The 17,670-nt window shown below is 36.7% G+C and overlaps 1 protein-coding gene across 4 annotated transcripts in view; it reads right to left on the reverse strand.

Annotated features, from left to right (window-relative positions):
* The window catches only part of sbf2 (SET binding factor 2), a 183,138-nt gene that overhangs the window by 80,429 nt on the left and 85,039 nt on the right, over positions 1 to 17,670 (reverse strand). For all 4 annotated transcript variants that reach the window (XM_073859387.1, XM_073859388.1, XM_073859386.1 and 1 more), the window contains 10 exons: positions 17,324 to 17,456; positions 14,642 to 14,750; positions 14,448 to 14,561; positions 13,710 to 13,787; positions 13,330 to 13,443; positions 9,332 to 9,460; positions 7,124 to 7,230; positions 4,487 to 4,683; positions 4,182 to 4,291; positions 3,323 to 3,472 (listed from right to left, as the gene is read on the reverse strand). In XM_073859387.1, the coding sequence (XP_073715488.1) occupies positions 3,323 to 3,472; positions 4,182 to 4,291; positions 4,487 to 4,683; positions 7,124 to 7,230; positions 9,332 to 9,460; positions 13,330 to 13,443; positions 13,710 to 13,787; positions 14,448 to 14,561; positions 14,642 to 14,750; positions 17,324 to 17,456 (1,241 nt within the window). The remainder of the gene's footprint in view (positions 1 to 3,322; positions 3,473 to 4,181; positions 4,292 to 4,486; positions 4,684 to 7,123; positions 7,231 to 9,331; positions 9,461 to 13,329; positions 13,444 to 13,709; positions 13,788 to 14,447; positions 14,562 to 14,641; positions 14,751 to 17,323; positions 17,457 to 17,670) is intronic.

The following is a 17,670-nucleotide window of genomic DNA, read 5'->3' on the forward strand; positions in this document are numbered from 1 at the left end:
TGCTCATTAACATATCATCCCTGCTTCATGTCAGGTTGTTTTCTTTGGTGCAAAGCAATGTTTGTCCTTGAGCAGATTCTGGAAGTCTGCATGAAATCACGCTTGAATGATTCTGCCTCTCGTCTCGATAAACAGACTCTGATGTCTGATAATGCACACGTTTCATCTTTTAAACGCCGGCCCTTGTAATCACTCAGCGAATAAAGATCCTTTCTGTCACCAGACTCCTCGGATCAGATGACAACTTTCTAATGATAACAACTTAAAGCTCTCCATAAGTTGACACTTGCAGCCCTGGCTTGTTTGTATTATTTGGCGAAAGCATGCTCGGAATGCCCAGCGACTCCATAAAAGTTGCTAGCTGTTTAAAAGTGCACAGGATCATTAAAATCCCCCCGACCATACTGACGTGAAGCAGTAAAACATGAGGAAGCACCAGTGGGACTCTGCTTGTGCTCTGTGATGAATGGCAATGTGATAGTTTATAAAGGAATGTGATGGGCCGACACAAACTAAGTCATGGGGTGCTGTGACAAACAAGAGACGTGCTTACGTAAAACAAACAACTTTACAACACTTCAAAAGTCTCTTGAAGACAGGAAGTAGGAGACATTAGGCGGCCTCATAGATATAACAGTTTTAAATTATAAGAATAAATGTTATATATTTTATGAATCACACATCATTTATATCATGTAAATAAATCATACATGATTTTTAAATGCTGAGTCAGCCAGTATTATTCCCTTAAGCGTGATAAAACGAAAAACGGTCACATGCTGTAAATCACGCAGACCACATGCATCTGCAGGGCTGGCTACGAAATCTGGAAAAAACTGGAAATTTCTTGAACTATAGCAAATATGCTGAGACTAATAGGGCTCTTTCAGTTTGTTAAGCACAGAATGATGTGTACTTATCTACTTTTTTTTAACTGCAGCCTTCATATTTAATTAATATCTTGACGTCATGGATCCTATCGGGAGTTTAGTCGGTAATATTTTAACGCTAAACAAAGAACTTCTGGTTCTCCTTAAATAGGAGTTTGAGGTTTCCCCCTAATTCATGTTTTAAGAGACTCTTGTCTGAAATAGGCGCGTGCATATTACATAAATGACATGAACATGTAGTCCATCATAACTTAAACACTGTTGTATAGTGTCGCATGACTCGTACTCGCTCCTCCCGTGGTAGTAACTCCTTCTGAATACGTTATCGGAAAGAATTGGTAGAGCTAATCTTTCTTTTATAAATCTGATTAAACTAAAGACTTTTCTGAGATATAAAGAATGTAATACTACTCTATAGGAACTACAGATTAACATCAGAAATAGCATGTGTTATGTGAGCTTTAAAATATATGCAATTTGAGTAACATATTTAAAAAATATAATTTAAAAAATAAATGTAGTCAGCGCTGATAGCCCTGTGGTAAGTGCGAAAAAAACATATAGTGCCCGTGCGCTCATGGTGTCACGAGTTCGATTTCGGTCTCTGCGGTCCTTTGTCGATCCTGCTCCCTTTTCTCCACCCACCACTTTCTAGTTGTTGTCTCTACTATACTTTCCAAATATATGCATAAAACCCTTAAATATAGCTTTAAAAATAAATAAATAAATGTATACAACCAATCAATTTTTTAACAATACACTGTTAAAACAATGTATGAATGAGTCAGTATTCAGTTTGTAATTTGTAAGACCAACAGTCTTTTCGGCAAAACGTTAAAGAAAGAGGTTAATTTATTCATAAAATACTATTTAGGACCAGATTTACTAACAGCTCGCACAAGTGCAAACCATCTTTTGTCGTTATTAAACTACTGTCAGGATTTACCATAGGCGAAGTGTTACGTTTGTGCTTGGGTGGGCACCTACTGGCAAACAAAGGTACTGCAGTACTTTGAGATTAGCCAGAAATTGTGGCTTCATGGTTTTTAAATATGGTTTAAATGAATGAAAACTATTAAAATAGCCATCCCTCATCTCTGTCCCATGACAGTTTTTTGCAGCATCCCTCCTCTACTCCATCACCTTACTCTCAGCTAATGTAGTTTCATCTATCTCAGTTAAAGAGGGGTTAGTACTCTAAGTTCGGCCTAAAATTCCGAGCTCGGAGCCCTCCCCTTAAGGGGGTCGCACACCGGCCGCGCAGCTCAGCGTTGCATCTAGGACAACTCGGAGGTATCGTAAATCGGAAGTGCACATTAAATAGCGTAAGCTTCGTTAGATAGCGTCTACTTTAAAGTGCAAAATATGCGTTAGCAGCCAATGTTAATCGTTAATGATTTGGGACAAACATGATGTTATTTAATGTTAAACTATGTAAGTGGTGCTCTCTGTGGTGCGACAGGGATTTGAGCAACTTCCTGAGTCATAGCTGGGCGGTGTGGACAGGCGCCACCTGCCGGTACTGGTGTGCGTATACTCATAGAAAGCAATGTGTTCGAGTTTTTTAGAACGGCGCTGCGCGGCAGGTGTGCGACCCCCATTAGACAGCACGGCAAATATGCTTTATCTTATTCCCTATCGATTAAATGTTAATGCGAACTTATGAATTAATAGCCCAGATAAAATCATATTTGGTGGGGGAAACGTCCCCCTGCCCCAGAAACTCCGTCAATGGGATTTACTAAAGATGCGCAGCGAAAAATGTGCTATGAAAAGGCACGGACATGGTAATTTTTGCGACTGACCTTATTGCATATGCTTTTTTAGTAGTTTCCTTTAAGAACCACAAAAATGTATGGAAGGAGACCATTTAAATGAATCACGCAATTAACTAAGGTGTGCGCTTAGCAATTTACTGGTACACTATTATTTAATGCTAATTTCCGCAGCTCTGGGTAGATTGCGTTGGTCTTTATGGAAAGGAGATTTTGCGCAGGTTCTTCAACCTGCGCCTTGTCAGTAAATCACCTGCAGAAATTTCCACCTCCATCTGGTTTTATTGAGATCGGGCTCTCACATTAATTTATCCTGTTTTACCCCCTCAGACCTGATTTTTCAGGTGTTTAATCAGTGTGCCATATTTTGATTGGTTGATCAGCATTTTTATTGGTTTAATTCACAAAACACACAATGTCGATTCCAGTGGACGCAGGGTCTGAAGGGGTTAATAAATCTTTATATACCTTTATATCTTTGCACTACAATGTAGTCTCCTTGCATTCAAACTGTCAAATTAAGATATATATGATGAATGTTTAAGAGAATTATGATATACTGTGACCTGGAGCTTGGTCTAATTGTATTGGTTAAAAACCTCTATTGGCGTTCGCACTACTTCTGATAACATTTCGGTAAGATCTGGCAACACCCACCTGAAGAGCGCAGTTCATCATGCGAACGATGTGATCGAACTGCTGATGGTCCAGAATGGCTCGGTTCTGCTGCACGTGGCGGCTGAGCTCTTCAGTCAGACACTGACGTGCTGCTTTGCCCTTTAGGGCCCGAAGAGCCGCAGGGAGCGTCTGTGGAAACAGTGGTGTTTATGCATTACTAAAAGGCTTACCATTCACCTAAAGCAGACTGCGAAGTGATTATATACATGCAACAGGCTTCCAGCCAAATCCAGCAAGTTGACCTCTGACCCATAGTTAAAATTCCAGAAAGGTTGTTACTGATGAGATTTTACGTCTAGACGGCGACGACTCCCTCCTTTAAGGTTGACGTAGTGAAGGTTGTGCAGAGGTAATGTATTTACGGGCTCACGTAACCCCGCAAGCACAACACTTTTATAGCCGTAAAGGGATGAAGGACCGCATCATATAACAAGTAGCCGACTACCATTCAAATGCAAACACACAGGGAATAGATGGCAAACGATGGCAAGCACCGTGAAGTTGAAAAACATCCCTTATGAGCGAATTTCCCTGTCCCACAGGTAGTTTGCACCAAGGTATTTAGCATAACAAAATGTCAAGATGCCTTTGACAAACTCAACGTTACAATAATATTTGTATGTGTGATAAGCACGGGGAAATTAGAAGAGTATGTGTGACTGTTTGTTCACCCCTTTCTCTCTTATGCCTGTACGAGCTGCAGATGGAGAGGTTTGCTTATCGCATTGAAAAACACTCAGTCATTAACGTGAGCTAATCTGCATGCTGCCTTCTTCCAGATGTGCGTGCAAATATTGGTTTAGTTCCTTTATCATAATCACAGAAATGACTGTATCACCTTTTCCGTCTCCAGAGTCTTATTGTCGAAGATGAAGCCGATACACGTCCGGACCACCTCCAGTCTCCGGGCGCTGTTAAAAACCGAACAGGCTTTGCCTGTGATCGACGCTACATAAGGAAGAGAAGAACCAATGATAAATACAGAGAAGAAATATCACTTAACCTTTAACTTTGGGTTTAAAGAATAAAGAAATAGCAAATTAAGCAACAAATTAAAGACATCCATGATCAATTTACATATTTATCTATAATATTAGTCACACAATAATCTTTGATGAGATTTTCTTGCTTAGCCACACGTACCAACGGGGGGTCCGGCGGGCACCACACACTTCTTCTCTGCCCGGGGGGTGATGGGGTTATTGTTCTGTTTGGCCAAACCCTCCTGTACCAAATCCTCTACCCTCTCCTCCTCCAGCCAGGGGAAGGGCACTACATGTACCCGCAAATGTGAGCCCTCAGTGGGCCGAGGCACTTTCTGAAATGCCATGTGAGGGTTTGGGTTCTCCTGCGGACAGCCAAACAAAAAGTTTGAATACATCATCAAACTCATTTTGATGGCACTGCACATTTGAACAGCTAGTGTAATTAGCCAAATTTATTTTATTGGTTTACATAAAGGGTTTTCAAACTTTTTGTCAGGTGAACCCCTCTGACCTAAATTATTTACTTGAAGAAGTACCCCCTGAGATTTTAAGCAAATATTTCAATAATAATAGCACATTTGCATGTTTAACTTCAGAAATATTTCTTTTTACTCATTTTAAAGTTTTCATCATTAGTATTTAATATAGTTATTATTATTATTATTATTACCTGTTACTGGACCTGGTAATTTTCGTTTATTTGAACATTAAAATGTATCTGTCCATTTTGCATGAGTTTTCAGGTTTTTATATATTGTACTGTTCATGCAGATTAATCTATGTACGATATACTGTCCATGACCAGAAAGGTTATAAAAACATCATCAAAGTAGTCCATGTGACAGTTAGAATGTGTTGAAGCATCGAAAATACATTTTGGTCCAAAAATAACAAAAATTACGACTTTATTCAGCATTGTGACTAAAGTCACGTGACTGCAATGACGCAAATGACGTGTTATCCTCAGATAAATTTTTTCTCCCGCAGAAGGCCGGAGCGCACAAAACAAAAAAACAGCTGGGGCGCACCATATAACACGTCAGTCGCGTCACTGGAGTCATGTGACTGTAGTCTCATGTAACATGGACAGTAAACTGTACATAGATTTTCAATGCAGGGTCAACAAGCTCTTGGACTAAATATAAAACATCTTAAACTGTGTTCCGAAGATGAACGGAGGTCTTATGAGTTTGGAACGACATGAGGGTGAGTCATTAATGACATTATTTCATTTTTGGGTGAACTATCCCTTTAAACAAATAACAAATGTATTTTGTTAGTAAGTGTTTTATTTACATTTTTTATTTTAAAATTATTTATTTACATTTTATGACTTCATTAAATTTTCATCAACTCTGTATGTGCGTATATGTATGTACTGAACCTAACCATGCAGGAGAAAGGATACATTTACTTTGTTTTATTATGTATGCATACAGAAATACAGAGGATCTTTTGGTTTTTTGGCAAGGTCATCTGCACTGTATATATTTCTCAAAAAATAATTAATCAGCAATTCCCCTATGAACCACCAGGGGTTCGGACATGGTTTGGGGAAACCCTGGTTTACATTGTGCCCTGTAAACCATTTAAATTTGACATATGTTATAAAAGTCTAGTGGCAAACTTTTTGTTCAGCATGCAAAGTAACCAAGATTCCAATGCTGATCTAATGTCATTATTCTTTGTGTTAAAGGGGACATTTCACAAGACTTTTCTTAAGATGTCAAATAAATCTTTGGTGTCCCTAGAGTACATATGTGAAGTTCTAGCTCAAAATACCATATAGATCATTTATTATAACATGTTAAAATGACCACTTTGTAGGTGTGAGCAAAAATGTGTCGTTTTGGGCTGTGTCCTTTATTATGCAAATGAGCTGATCTCTGCACTAAATGGCAGTGACGTGGTTGGATAGTGCAGATTAAAATTTCAATAATCAAGTTTTTCACATGCTTGCAGAGAATGGTTTACACAAAACTAAGTTACTATATTTTCTAGGTTAATACAAGCATTGAGGACCCAAGTATAGCCGTAAACATGGAAAAAGTCAGATTTTCATGATATGTCCCCTTTAATAAACAAAGCAGTGTTTTCTATCTTCCAATGATCGATTGTGTTTTAATTTGTTTTTGAATCATTGCAATGGCCACAAAATGAATGCTAACATAGAATAATATCAACACGGTTTAGGTTTGGTATCAATGAAGCCTGAACAAACTGTGAGAGAAGTAAAGTACTGTGCAAAAGTCTTAGGCCACCATGACAGAATCAGATTGGTTGTTTTTGCAATGTTATAGTGATCATACATAATTATTTCTCAGTTTCTTTATAAGAATACAAAACAAAATACAGAAAATGTGTATGTAGTATTAAAAACAGTATAAATGTATAAGCTGAGTGTCAAGTTTTTAGGGTAAACTTCCCTTCCACTTGAGCAGTAGCAGGAAACTGCAGGATCTCTTAAACCTAAATAAAATTAAATCTTTTTACTTCATTCTGCTCAAAAACGCTCAAGATGCATTTAGTGCCAAGAAAGGGTCACACTAAACACTGACGATGCTTTACTACATGTACTGTAGTCCTGAAAATTATATTTTTTTTTTACATGTTCCTGTATTTTCTGTGTGTATCTTACTAAAATAGATTGAAAAATAAATATGGATGGACATTAAAACTTCTAAAACAACAAGTCTGGTAGTGGTGGTGCCCTAAGACTTTTGCACAGTACTGTATATAAAAGAGTAAAAGAGCACAAGAAAAGAAAAAGAAATTAAAGGTGAGTTGATGCAAAGGGTTCTCGTTTTTATAAAGCTGCTCAGATAACTCTCTCAATCGCTTCTGAAGCTTGCCCAGGTTCTCCTCTTCCTCCTTAAAGCACTCGACATCTAACGCCACCAGCTAAAGAAAACATAAACACAGCAGAAGAATAAAGCAAAAAACAAGTGAGTCTGTGGTTTAAATGAGTACCCTTTTTCCCAAATTAATATGATTGATTTAACATAACCCAGAACAATAGCTGGAATTTCACTCTGTTAAGCCAAGTCATTTATTTGTTATCTTTCTCTCGTGGAATAAAACTTAGTTACTTAGAAAGCGTGTAAATATTTGCTCTGACAATCAATCCGATTACGATCCGGTTTGTTTATGGTTTGATAAAAATTTTCAAATGGATTATTTTCGTAGATCACATAACTATTTTCAAAAGCTTGCAGGGAACAATCAAATCTGTAATGACGCTAGATTCAAAATGTGGATTTGGTGGTATTTTAGAAATAAAAATACAGACTGTTTCAAAAACTAGCAGGGTTCCTTGCTGTCTCACAGCAGGCAACTGCTTTCTAAAACTGTGTGCAGAGTGATATCATCTCATTAATTCCAATGGAAGTTACAAAAACTATTTGGGGACAGGAAGTGGGCGTGTCCAAAGACAGAACAAAGCTGAGAAAAGTACAATTTTATGCAAAAGACTTTCAGGAGCGAACACCATGTAAGTGAAGCAGTGGATCTCATGTCATCGGTCTCATTAGTTAATGCAACCCAGTCTCATAGAGTTGTGTATAAATAGCACGAAGTGTGAAAATCATGCAAAAAATTGAGAAAGCAATAAATAAAACGACAAAAAAAGATGCGGCGTTTAAGTGAATGGAAAGGACTGGGGTATCATATGCACGCCAAAGTGGAATTTGGCGTATGTATTGCATGATTTTCACACTTCCTGCTATTTATACGCATCTACATGAGACTGGGTAAGTTAATGTGGTGGACGGATACTTGTTTGTTTATGACTGTTAGGAAGACAACCAAAATTAGGAATGCCTCCTTAACAACATCATTGTAAGAGGCGGGCAACTCGCAGTGACAATGTGGCTAGGCTTGTGCACGCACCTCAACTCGGCATCCTATCCAAACAAGGTTTCATTTTTAAAGGGGCCATGTCACAAAACTTTTTTAAGATGTCAAATAAATCTTTGATGTCCCCAGAGCACATATGTGAAGTTATAGCTCAAAATACCATATAGATAATTTATTATAGCATGTTAAAAGTAACACTTTGTAGGTGTGTGCAAAAATGTGCCGTTTTGGGTGTGTCCTTTAAAATGCAAATGAGCTGATGAAGTGCAAACACTGATAATAATGATGGTGGTTTGATGCAATTGAAACTCAATTGTGCCGTGAATTATTTTCTCTCTATCTCTTTCTCTCTGCAGTAAATGGCTGTGCTGTGGTTGGATAGTGCAGATTAAGGGGTTGTATTATTATAATAAGAGCTCCTTATGACATCATAAGGAGAGCCAAATTTCAACGACCTATTTTTTCATGTGCTTGTAGAGAATGCTTTACCAAAACTAAGTTACTGTGTTGATCTTTTTCACATTTTCTAGGTTGATAAAAGCACTGGGGACCCAATCATAGCACTTAAACATGAAAAAAGTCAGATTTTCATGCCATGGCCCCTTTAACAATGATCGGCTGACTTTGCATTCTGCCATATATGTGACCCTGGAGCACAAAACCAGCCATAAAGGTACATTTTGGGAAATTAAGATTTATACATTGTCTGAAAGCTGAATAAATAAGCTGTATGGTTTGTTAGAATAGGACAATATTTGGCGAGATACAACTATTAGAAAATCTGGAATCAGAGGGTGCAAAAAAAAAAAAAAATCGTTCAGAAAATATTGAGAAAATCGCCTTTAAAAGTTTTCCAAATGAAGTCCTTAGCAACACATATTACTAAAATAAATACATTTTTTACAAATTTACAATAGGAAATTTCCAAAATATCTTCCTGGAACATGATCTTTATTTTATATCCTTATGATTTTTGGCATAAAAAAACATAATTTTGACCCATACAATGTATTGTTGGCTACAAATATACCCGTGCCATTTATTACTAGTTTTGGGTTAGGATCACATATTTAAAATTCCTATAATAAACAAATTGACTTTTATTGATTATAAAGGAATTATAGAGAAATTATAAAGGTTACTGCACCTCATCGAATAGATCACAGGCTCTGTAAGGAGGTCCTCGTTCAGACACGAAACCCGCAAAGGCCATTCCATCCAACACCTTCGTCAGGAAGTCATTTTCTATAAGGCCCCGTTGGCCCAGGAAGGCAGCCTTTGAGAAAAAAAGAAGGTCAGCGATTACCGAAAATGAGCTTTTTGAAATCCATCCAGCCACAACCAACGAGCCACATTCGATTCCAATGATACAGAGAGATTTTCTAAACAGAAGATGCCTGTTATCTGTATCACCAGATGCGCATCAGTTGTGATGGGCATGTGTTTATTTGAAACAGATTTTCTGTTTTATGAAGTCATGAGACATGCTGGTAAAACGCTGGAGTGTTTGGCAGAGGATGCTCGGTTAATTCAGGAGGGGTAAAAAAAGCATTCTTTCTGGATAATCTGAGCCATGTGGGGTGCTTTAGGAGGGATGTACCGAAAACGCTGCCATGGAAACGTCGGCCGACACAAACAAAAACAAGGTGAAACAACAATCGCAAATGTAAGCTGGATTCTTTTCATATGGCTCAGACGGACCAAAAAGTTTTAAACAAACATTTTTTGTGTTTTTTAAGAGAGCACTTTAAAGCAAAGCAAAGAAAGAAGATGCAAAGGTCATTGCTTAAGTAGGGAGATCTACGTGATTATACTTTCATTGTCTGGCTTTGTGTGTGTATGGCAGGTGTTTGTACAAGTTGACTTAGGTTTAAGGTCAAACAAACAATGCTGTATATCAACCAATCAACAGTAAAATCACAAATGTGTTATGTCTTGCAGACAATAAGAAATGAAAGGTCATTGAATGAACATATTTACATGCCATTTATTTATGAAAATTAAAAGTTGCTCTTGTATAGCTCAGTGGCAGAGCATTGTGTTAGCAGCACAAAAGGTCATGGGCTTGAACCCAGGCAACACACATACTGATAAAAATGTTACTTTATTCTTAAAGGAATCTTTCATAAAAAAATTCTGATAATTTACTCCCCCCATGTCATCCAAGATGTTTATGACTTTCTTTGTTCAGTTGAGAAGAAATTAAGTTTTTCGAGGAAAACATTCCAGGATTTTTTTTCCATACAGTGGACCTCAACGGTTTGCAGTTTCAGCATAGCTTCAACCGAGCCATAAGTGTTTTATCTAGCGAAACGATCGTCATTTTCGCCCAAAAAATAAATACAAAATATATACTTTTAAACCACAACTTCTTGTCTTGCACTAGCCGTGTGAAGCACCAGCGCGAACTTACGCATTATGAAGTCACATCGAAAGGTCACGCATGAAGTATGCAAAACTACCGCTCCACAGTTTACAAGTGTGGAGAAAAAGGGCAACTCTGTTGTATGTGGAATGATACTAAGTAATGTCTTTGTGTCAGTATTTTGAAAGTGATTACATAATACGTAAGGTCGCACTGGTGCGTCACACTGCTAGTGTGGTCCATTCACACCAGCCCCGGTAGAGGCGGCAGAAACGCGCTACTCGCGTGTAATTGGACGCTTGAAAATTTGAGTTTACTCGCTCCAATTGCGTGCGAAAGCCGTGCGTGAAATTGTAGTCATTCGAGAGATTCATGCGGAAATTCACGTCAGTGGAGAGCCTTCTGCAACTCCGCTGAGACTCCGCTCGCTTCCTGTAATCACGTCACTACTACAGCAAGGTCCTGATTGGTTAAGGTGGCGCGGAAATCCGCTGAAGTTTAGATTTTTCAATGCCCGTGTTTCTTGCTACAGCGCTCAATTCGCGCCGAACCCGACATCACATTTTTGCATTGACTTAACATGTAAATCGTCCGCGCTTGTCGCCTCTATCGGCTCTGGGGTGAACCCTGCATAAGACAAGAAGTTGTGGTTTAAAAGTAATTTTTTTGGCGAAAATGACAGTTGTTTTGCTAGATAGGACGCTTATGCCTAAAAAAAAAAAAAAATCAATAGACCACTTCAGTTTTGCCTTTTATAATCATGTCTACATGTAGCCTGTCATGATTTCAGATCAGTGTCCGTTGACTTCAAACAGCGAACCTCAGGAGTGACAAAGTCAACACAACAGCAATGTACAAGACTGAGAGCATGAAAGGACTCATGCAAGATGTTTTTAAAAATCAGGGTTATTTCATCAAATATTCACTTTTAAATTGTTCAAACAATAAATATTAAAACATTAGCAATGTGTTGTTAAAATATTATTTTGAACTTGTTTTCTTTGCAGTAAGCTTATTCAAAACCTAATCTTTTTTCCTATTTAAATTTTTGCAAATAATTGTATGCGGTTCATGAATTTCTGCCAAATTCCTAATAAAAAATAATGTTTTAAAAGGAATTTGGCAGAAATGTTTTTTGGTAGTTGATAGAATGAAACAAAATATTTGGGATGTATCGGCCAATCGGCCAAGTATTGCATACTTCATGCGTGTATCGGCCAATAATGGCTTAAATGACTCCGATCTCATGAACCAAACTTTCTGTTTACTTTGTCATCACAGGGCTCCTGAATGCAACTGCAGTTAAAGACCATTTTTACGCAGTGTGAGCATTTTTACAACCCGTTGTTCATATGTGACATGCAGATTTTGATTTCTCTCTTTGCCTTTAAAGAGATATGTGCGTATACAACACATATCTATCGCGGGCAATTGTAACTGCATGCGTTTTAAAGTTTTGAGCATTTAAACTTTAATTTTCATCACAGCTGCTCTTGTTTGCGTACACCCGCCACGTGCACACAGCAGCCTGTCATCATTGCACGTGAACAGAGCGATCTCTCTCACGTCTTAAAGCTACAGTAACCTAATTAATCTAAAAAAAATCACTTTCTGCTCTTCACTAAAGAACTGTTGTACTTCATACGAATGCGTGTATATTTAATTCATACAGTAAATACTGTGAAGCGTTTAATTTTCATTACTTTAAACAGACATAAGCCTTTTTAAAGACATATTAAATTTCTCTTTGCAGAATAAATATTTGTTGTGCTAATTTATTTGATTCTCTATTAAAACAATAATATACCTAATTACTGCAAGTAATATAAAAAGCCAACATTTGTGGTATTACTTTATCTAGAAATAATGTTAACAGTTACAGTCATCAAAGAGCTTGCATATCAGCTTAAAAAAAACGGTATCGGAATTGGTATAGGCCGATCACGTAGATAACAAATCGGTAATCGGCATCGGCTGCGAAAATCCTGAGCATCCCAACAAATAATTATAATTTTTACTTAAACACATAGCTATAAATAGTCCATTTAGATAAACTGAAAACAGTCTTGAAATGGTCTCTTAATGTTTTCTGCGGCTGTATAGTTTACCTTTAAAGATGTAACTTCTCAAATGTACTACTGTTGAGTACTAATAAAGTCTAAGCCTAAAAGTCCACCTTCCACTTTAAATGTTTTTTGGGTTTTCCAGGTGTACCTTTAGTGATTTAAGTGACTTTAGTAATGCTAAAGGCATATCGCAATGCATTTTTTTGTTATTCTGCGTTGATACGATCATGTTTAGAAAGCTGGTCTTTGCAATGTTTTAAACAGTCATTGGTGGGCCATAATGCAAAAGGTTTAGAGCCCTTTGAAGCTGCATTGAAACTGAGGTCCACTAAAGTCCACTATATGGAGAAAAATCCTAGAATGTTTTTCTCAAAAAACTTAATTTCTTCTCGACTAAACAAAGAAAGACATTAACATCTTAGATTACATTGAGGTGCCATGTCAAAGATTGAAATTCAAGTAAAACCTAAAATTGAAATCAAACTTTGATGCTCCTAATCTCATAATTAAATTATGAGACTTCAACCTGGACAGGGTCACGTATATATAATATACGTAATTATTCAACACCATGGTATATATTAAACCACCACAATATTAACCCCGTGTATGTGTTTTGAGGGTAACATAATAACGTAACATTCCTGACATGGATTTCCCATAAGAAGGTATGAAATCATCATCAAGTTCATCAACCATCAGCATCTCTCTCACCTTATGAAAGTGAATCACGGGTTCGGCATGGATGCGAATGAGTTGCAGGCATGACCTGTAGCCCTGGAGGAGTTGTGCAAACAAACGCAGGAAGACGGCCCTCACCTCTTTATCCTGTAAAAAAAGAGCCAAAATAGGAGGAGGAATCAGAGACGTGTAAGCAATACCAGACGAACATCTGAGGGAGGCATGAGTCAGAGTGAAGATTTTCACTCGTCTTAAAATAAACCGAGTATGTGAGGGGAGTTCAAACTCCTTCAATGCATATTTTAGCCCCCCGAAGGCCCAATGTGAGCTTTCCGTGCCACTCGTTCTGGAACTCTGCGTGTTACTTTGCGATTGGAAAAGCATGCAGATGAAGCGGGTATTGGTGGTCCTACCAGCAGCTTGAGGTTAGATGGAGAAGTACGCAGGGGAGGGAAGGCATTATCAGCTGCTTCCAAATCTGGGTTCAAAACCTGGAAGAGAAAGAAGATATTTATAGGAAAAAATATCTGGTTATCTGTGGGAAGGTGGTGAATGGTGCAAATACAGTTCAAGGAATGCCTCAGGTCAGCATCATTGCTCAAAAGTGCAGATTAGCTAATAAAGATTATGAAATAAGTACATTTTTATAGGTACGATGTGTAATATCTACGTCAGCAGAACCAAAAATAACTGCATACGATACTAGATTTTCACATTTATTTCCTTCGCATAACTGGGCACAAAGGTTTCTGTAGCTCAATCGGTAGTGCTAGCAATGCCAAAGGTTGTGGGTTTGATTTCAAGGAAACCCACTGTGACAGAAAAATGTATAACTTGCATGCATCGTCACTTTGGATAAATGCATTTGGCAAATGCAAAGATAGATGTTATGTTAAGACATTTGTTTTTTTATGATTTATTTTTTTAGGACATGTATGTGAATGATATGGTACCACTGATATTCTGGTCTCTATATATAGTCTGGGCCCTTCACTTAGTGCAGGTCTGCAAGTTTTTGGTGATATTATGAAAATATTTTACCATTTACACTTCACCTCAAATGTTTTTTACTTCAAATCGTGGGGGCCAAAATAAAAATGTGTGCACAAATTATTATATTTGCATAACGATTATGTTGGAGTATTATTTACCATGGACAGTATTTTTTGAGTATCGTACAGCAGGGGTTCAGGCAGCTGGGAGAGATGTATACACTCGGGTATCTTTATCGTTCCTCCATCAAGATCAGCGATGATGACATCAAGCTGTGAACGCACAACAAAATCAGAAATTAGTCACGAAACTGCATCTATTTTGAGAAATGCTTTAAGGCACTCGAGCTCACCAGCTCCTGGATCTCGTTCTGGAACATGGAGTGTACGCCAATGATGAAGGGCGTTGGTGAGCTCAACACCTCCAGTAGTCGAGATGGGAGGATGGGAATGTAAGGGTAACTGTGGTAAAAATAAGTGTTAGGTAACCGTTATCATCACTTCAAGCAAAAAGTTAACAGCATACTGTTCTTGTTGAACACATAGCACAAAGAAAGAACACACTGTTGTACAAGATCATAAAAATAGACCTAATTACAAATTAAATGAGTATCACTTTGCAGGATGCATTAAAAGAATAGTTCGCCGAAAATGACCCCATAATTTACTCACCCTAATGCCATCCTACTGTAAGTATATATATGACTTTCTCCTTTTAGCCGAACACATTTAATACTAAATAATATCCTGGCTTTGTCTAGCTTTGTAAAGGCGTTGCATGGTACTTCTTTTTTTAAAGCCCATCCATCACTAGGCTCGAAATTAACTTTTTTTAGTAGGTAGCACTGGTGCTTCCAAGAGCTGTAAAAGTAAGGAGCACCAGAAAAAATTTAGGAGCTTCCATTTAAAATTATATAGAAGCACCACAACTTCATTATTCTGAAGATTAAAAGCTTAAACAATCAAACTTTATCTTTAATTATTTGCCACACACTTGACTTGTGCTTGGCCCATTTTAAACAAGCTCTTATGCGTAAAAGGTGTAGATTCATGGGGCCCTATAATCATTTAATGTTATTTGAAATTATTTATTTTGAATTCAGTTATTTAATAAATATACAAATTTATTTTTATAAAATCCCATTTTTTTTGTTAAAATTTTTCCGGATTCTGTATTTTCACTTTTTATTTTCTTTAATGGTTAATTCAATTTCGCTTATCAAACAGCATATTTAATAAACTGAATTCATAAAATGTAATGATTTAAATTTTCTAAAAAAACAAAAACAAATTAAAAAATTTATTTACATCAGAACATTTACATCAGAGCATTTTAATTTTTTTGTCAAAGTGCTGCATAACAAAACTTTGTTGAAATTAAAAAATGAAAGTACAAATCTGTTGAGTGTGATTAAACTACTTAAGAAATAAAAATAGTTTAAAAACCTTCATTTTATTGATTTAAAAGTAGATTTTTCTATACAATAGTTTAACTTCATTACGTTCAACAGACTTTTATGATGGGTTGTCAGTGTGTATTTAACAATCCCAAATGTATTTGTTTCCTCCTTAGATGCTAAAAACAGCTTGAAAGTCATCCATGTAAAGTTTCTTTGGTCTCTATGAGACATTCGCTAATTATTTCACAGTATATGCAAACGTTTCTTAAAGAAATTAAAACATGTTGCACCACGACAATCATTTGCACTCGCACAAATGCTCCCAAATATTTTTTAAAGTCACACCAAATAAATTTCAGGAGCACATGCAACCAAAATGGTCCCAATTTCAAGCCCTGCATCATCAAAAAAAAATTAATTGTGAGTTTAAAAATGTCTTCTAAAATAAATACAATACATTTGTGAGAGAAAACAATTCTTATTTTGAGCGTATTGAAAAGATATTTGAGGGATCAATACGTCGTGTTTGAATATAAGCAAATCTAGATAAAAAATGGTGGCACCCCAGTGTTGTGTCGAAGTCTGTTCCCCTTATGTTTTCCTTTGGTGTAGTGTTTTATATAGCGTTTTATCACATTATACGTTTATTATTTATACATATTAAAAGTTTTAATGGCTACTGAGATAAATGTGTGCATTTATGTAATGTATCTTTATTGTTTTTAATTGTAAGTCAATTATTTTTACAGTATGAATCATATTATATGTATAATATATATTTATTATGTATGCAAACATAACATAAAAAAAAACAGTAGAGAAAAAAGAAAAAGACAGGCTACATGTTAAAATGAATACCCTTATAGAAAACTGTCAAATGTATGAAATATTTAATAAATTGTATTATAGAATCCATGATATTATTGATTTTTAGTATAACCAATTCAAATCTTAATCTTTTTAAATAAATTATAAACGTAACGTGTTGAAAACGTTATAAGAAACACATAAAGGGAACAGACTTCGACAAGAAACAGACTTCGACACAACAACGGCTCCATGTCGGTTTGTAAGACAATCACTAGTTCTCGTAAGTCTCGTGTGCATTCGTGTGTATTCTCGTGTGTATTCGTAATATGACGACTAGTCATGAGAACCAAAAAATCATCTTACTTACCAACATGGAGCCAGAGTGCCATTTTGATATACATTTACATTCAAACATGAAGTGTCGATTAATACATTCCCACAAATGTATTATTTAGATGACCAGTAGTTCTCAAAGCAGGGGCCGTTTTATGACATTTTATAAAACACATTATTTGATCATGAATTCTGTGTAAAAAAAATAAATCTACTAACCAACAGCACTACATTGTATATTTCAATATTTTTGTTTAATTCAAATTTTAATGTTTTATGCCATACATTTTATAAGTGGGGGGAGCCGCACCCTGAAAATTTTTGAGAACCACTGTCTTAGATAGCAATTTAGTTCCAATGCTAGCCTATAATGCACTTTATTGATTGAGATATTACATGAGATTTGCTTATGATATAGATAATAATATGAGATGATGTAATCGACGTGATCATTTTTTCTGGGCATATCTGTAATAGCTAACAATCACCCACCTGTATCTGAGAGGAAACATGAGGGACTCCAAGGCACGACAGGCCTCTCCTAATCTCTGATAGCTGGAGGAGTGGAACAAAACCTTGTGCTCTGTTAGAACCGCGCAAAAAAGGCTAAGAACGTTCTGGATTCCTGGAAGACAAAAAACCCAAAGTATTAATGTTAAGCAACAATTTGACGTGCAGTACAAATTTAATCAAGACCCATTCATTTTAAGTGAACAAACTCCAAGGGGTTGTTAAGGGATAACAGTAATTAGTTATTTAATTTGAAGTACAGTAAGAGTTGTTATTTATCGTATCATAAATACACAGTGGGAGGACAAATACCCCCGCAATTAGGTCAC

The sequence above is a fragment of the Misgurnus anguillicaudatus genome, chromosome 21 (genome assembly GCF_027580225.2).
Source record: "Misgurnus anguillicaudatus chromosome 21, ASM2758022v2, whole genome shotgun sequence".
Lineage (NCBI taxonomy): Eukaryota > Metazoa > Chordata > Actinopteri > Cypriniformes > Cobitidae > Misgurnus > Misgurnus anguillicaudatus.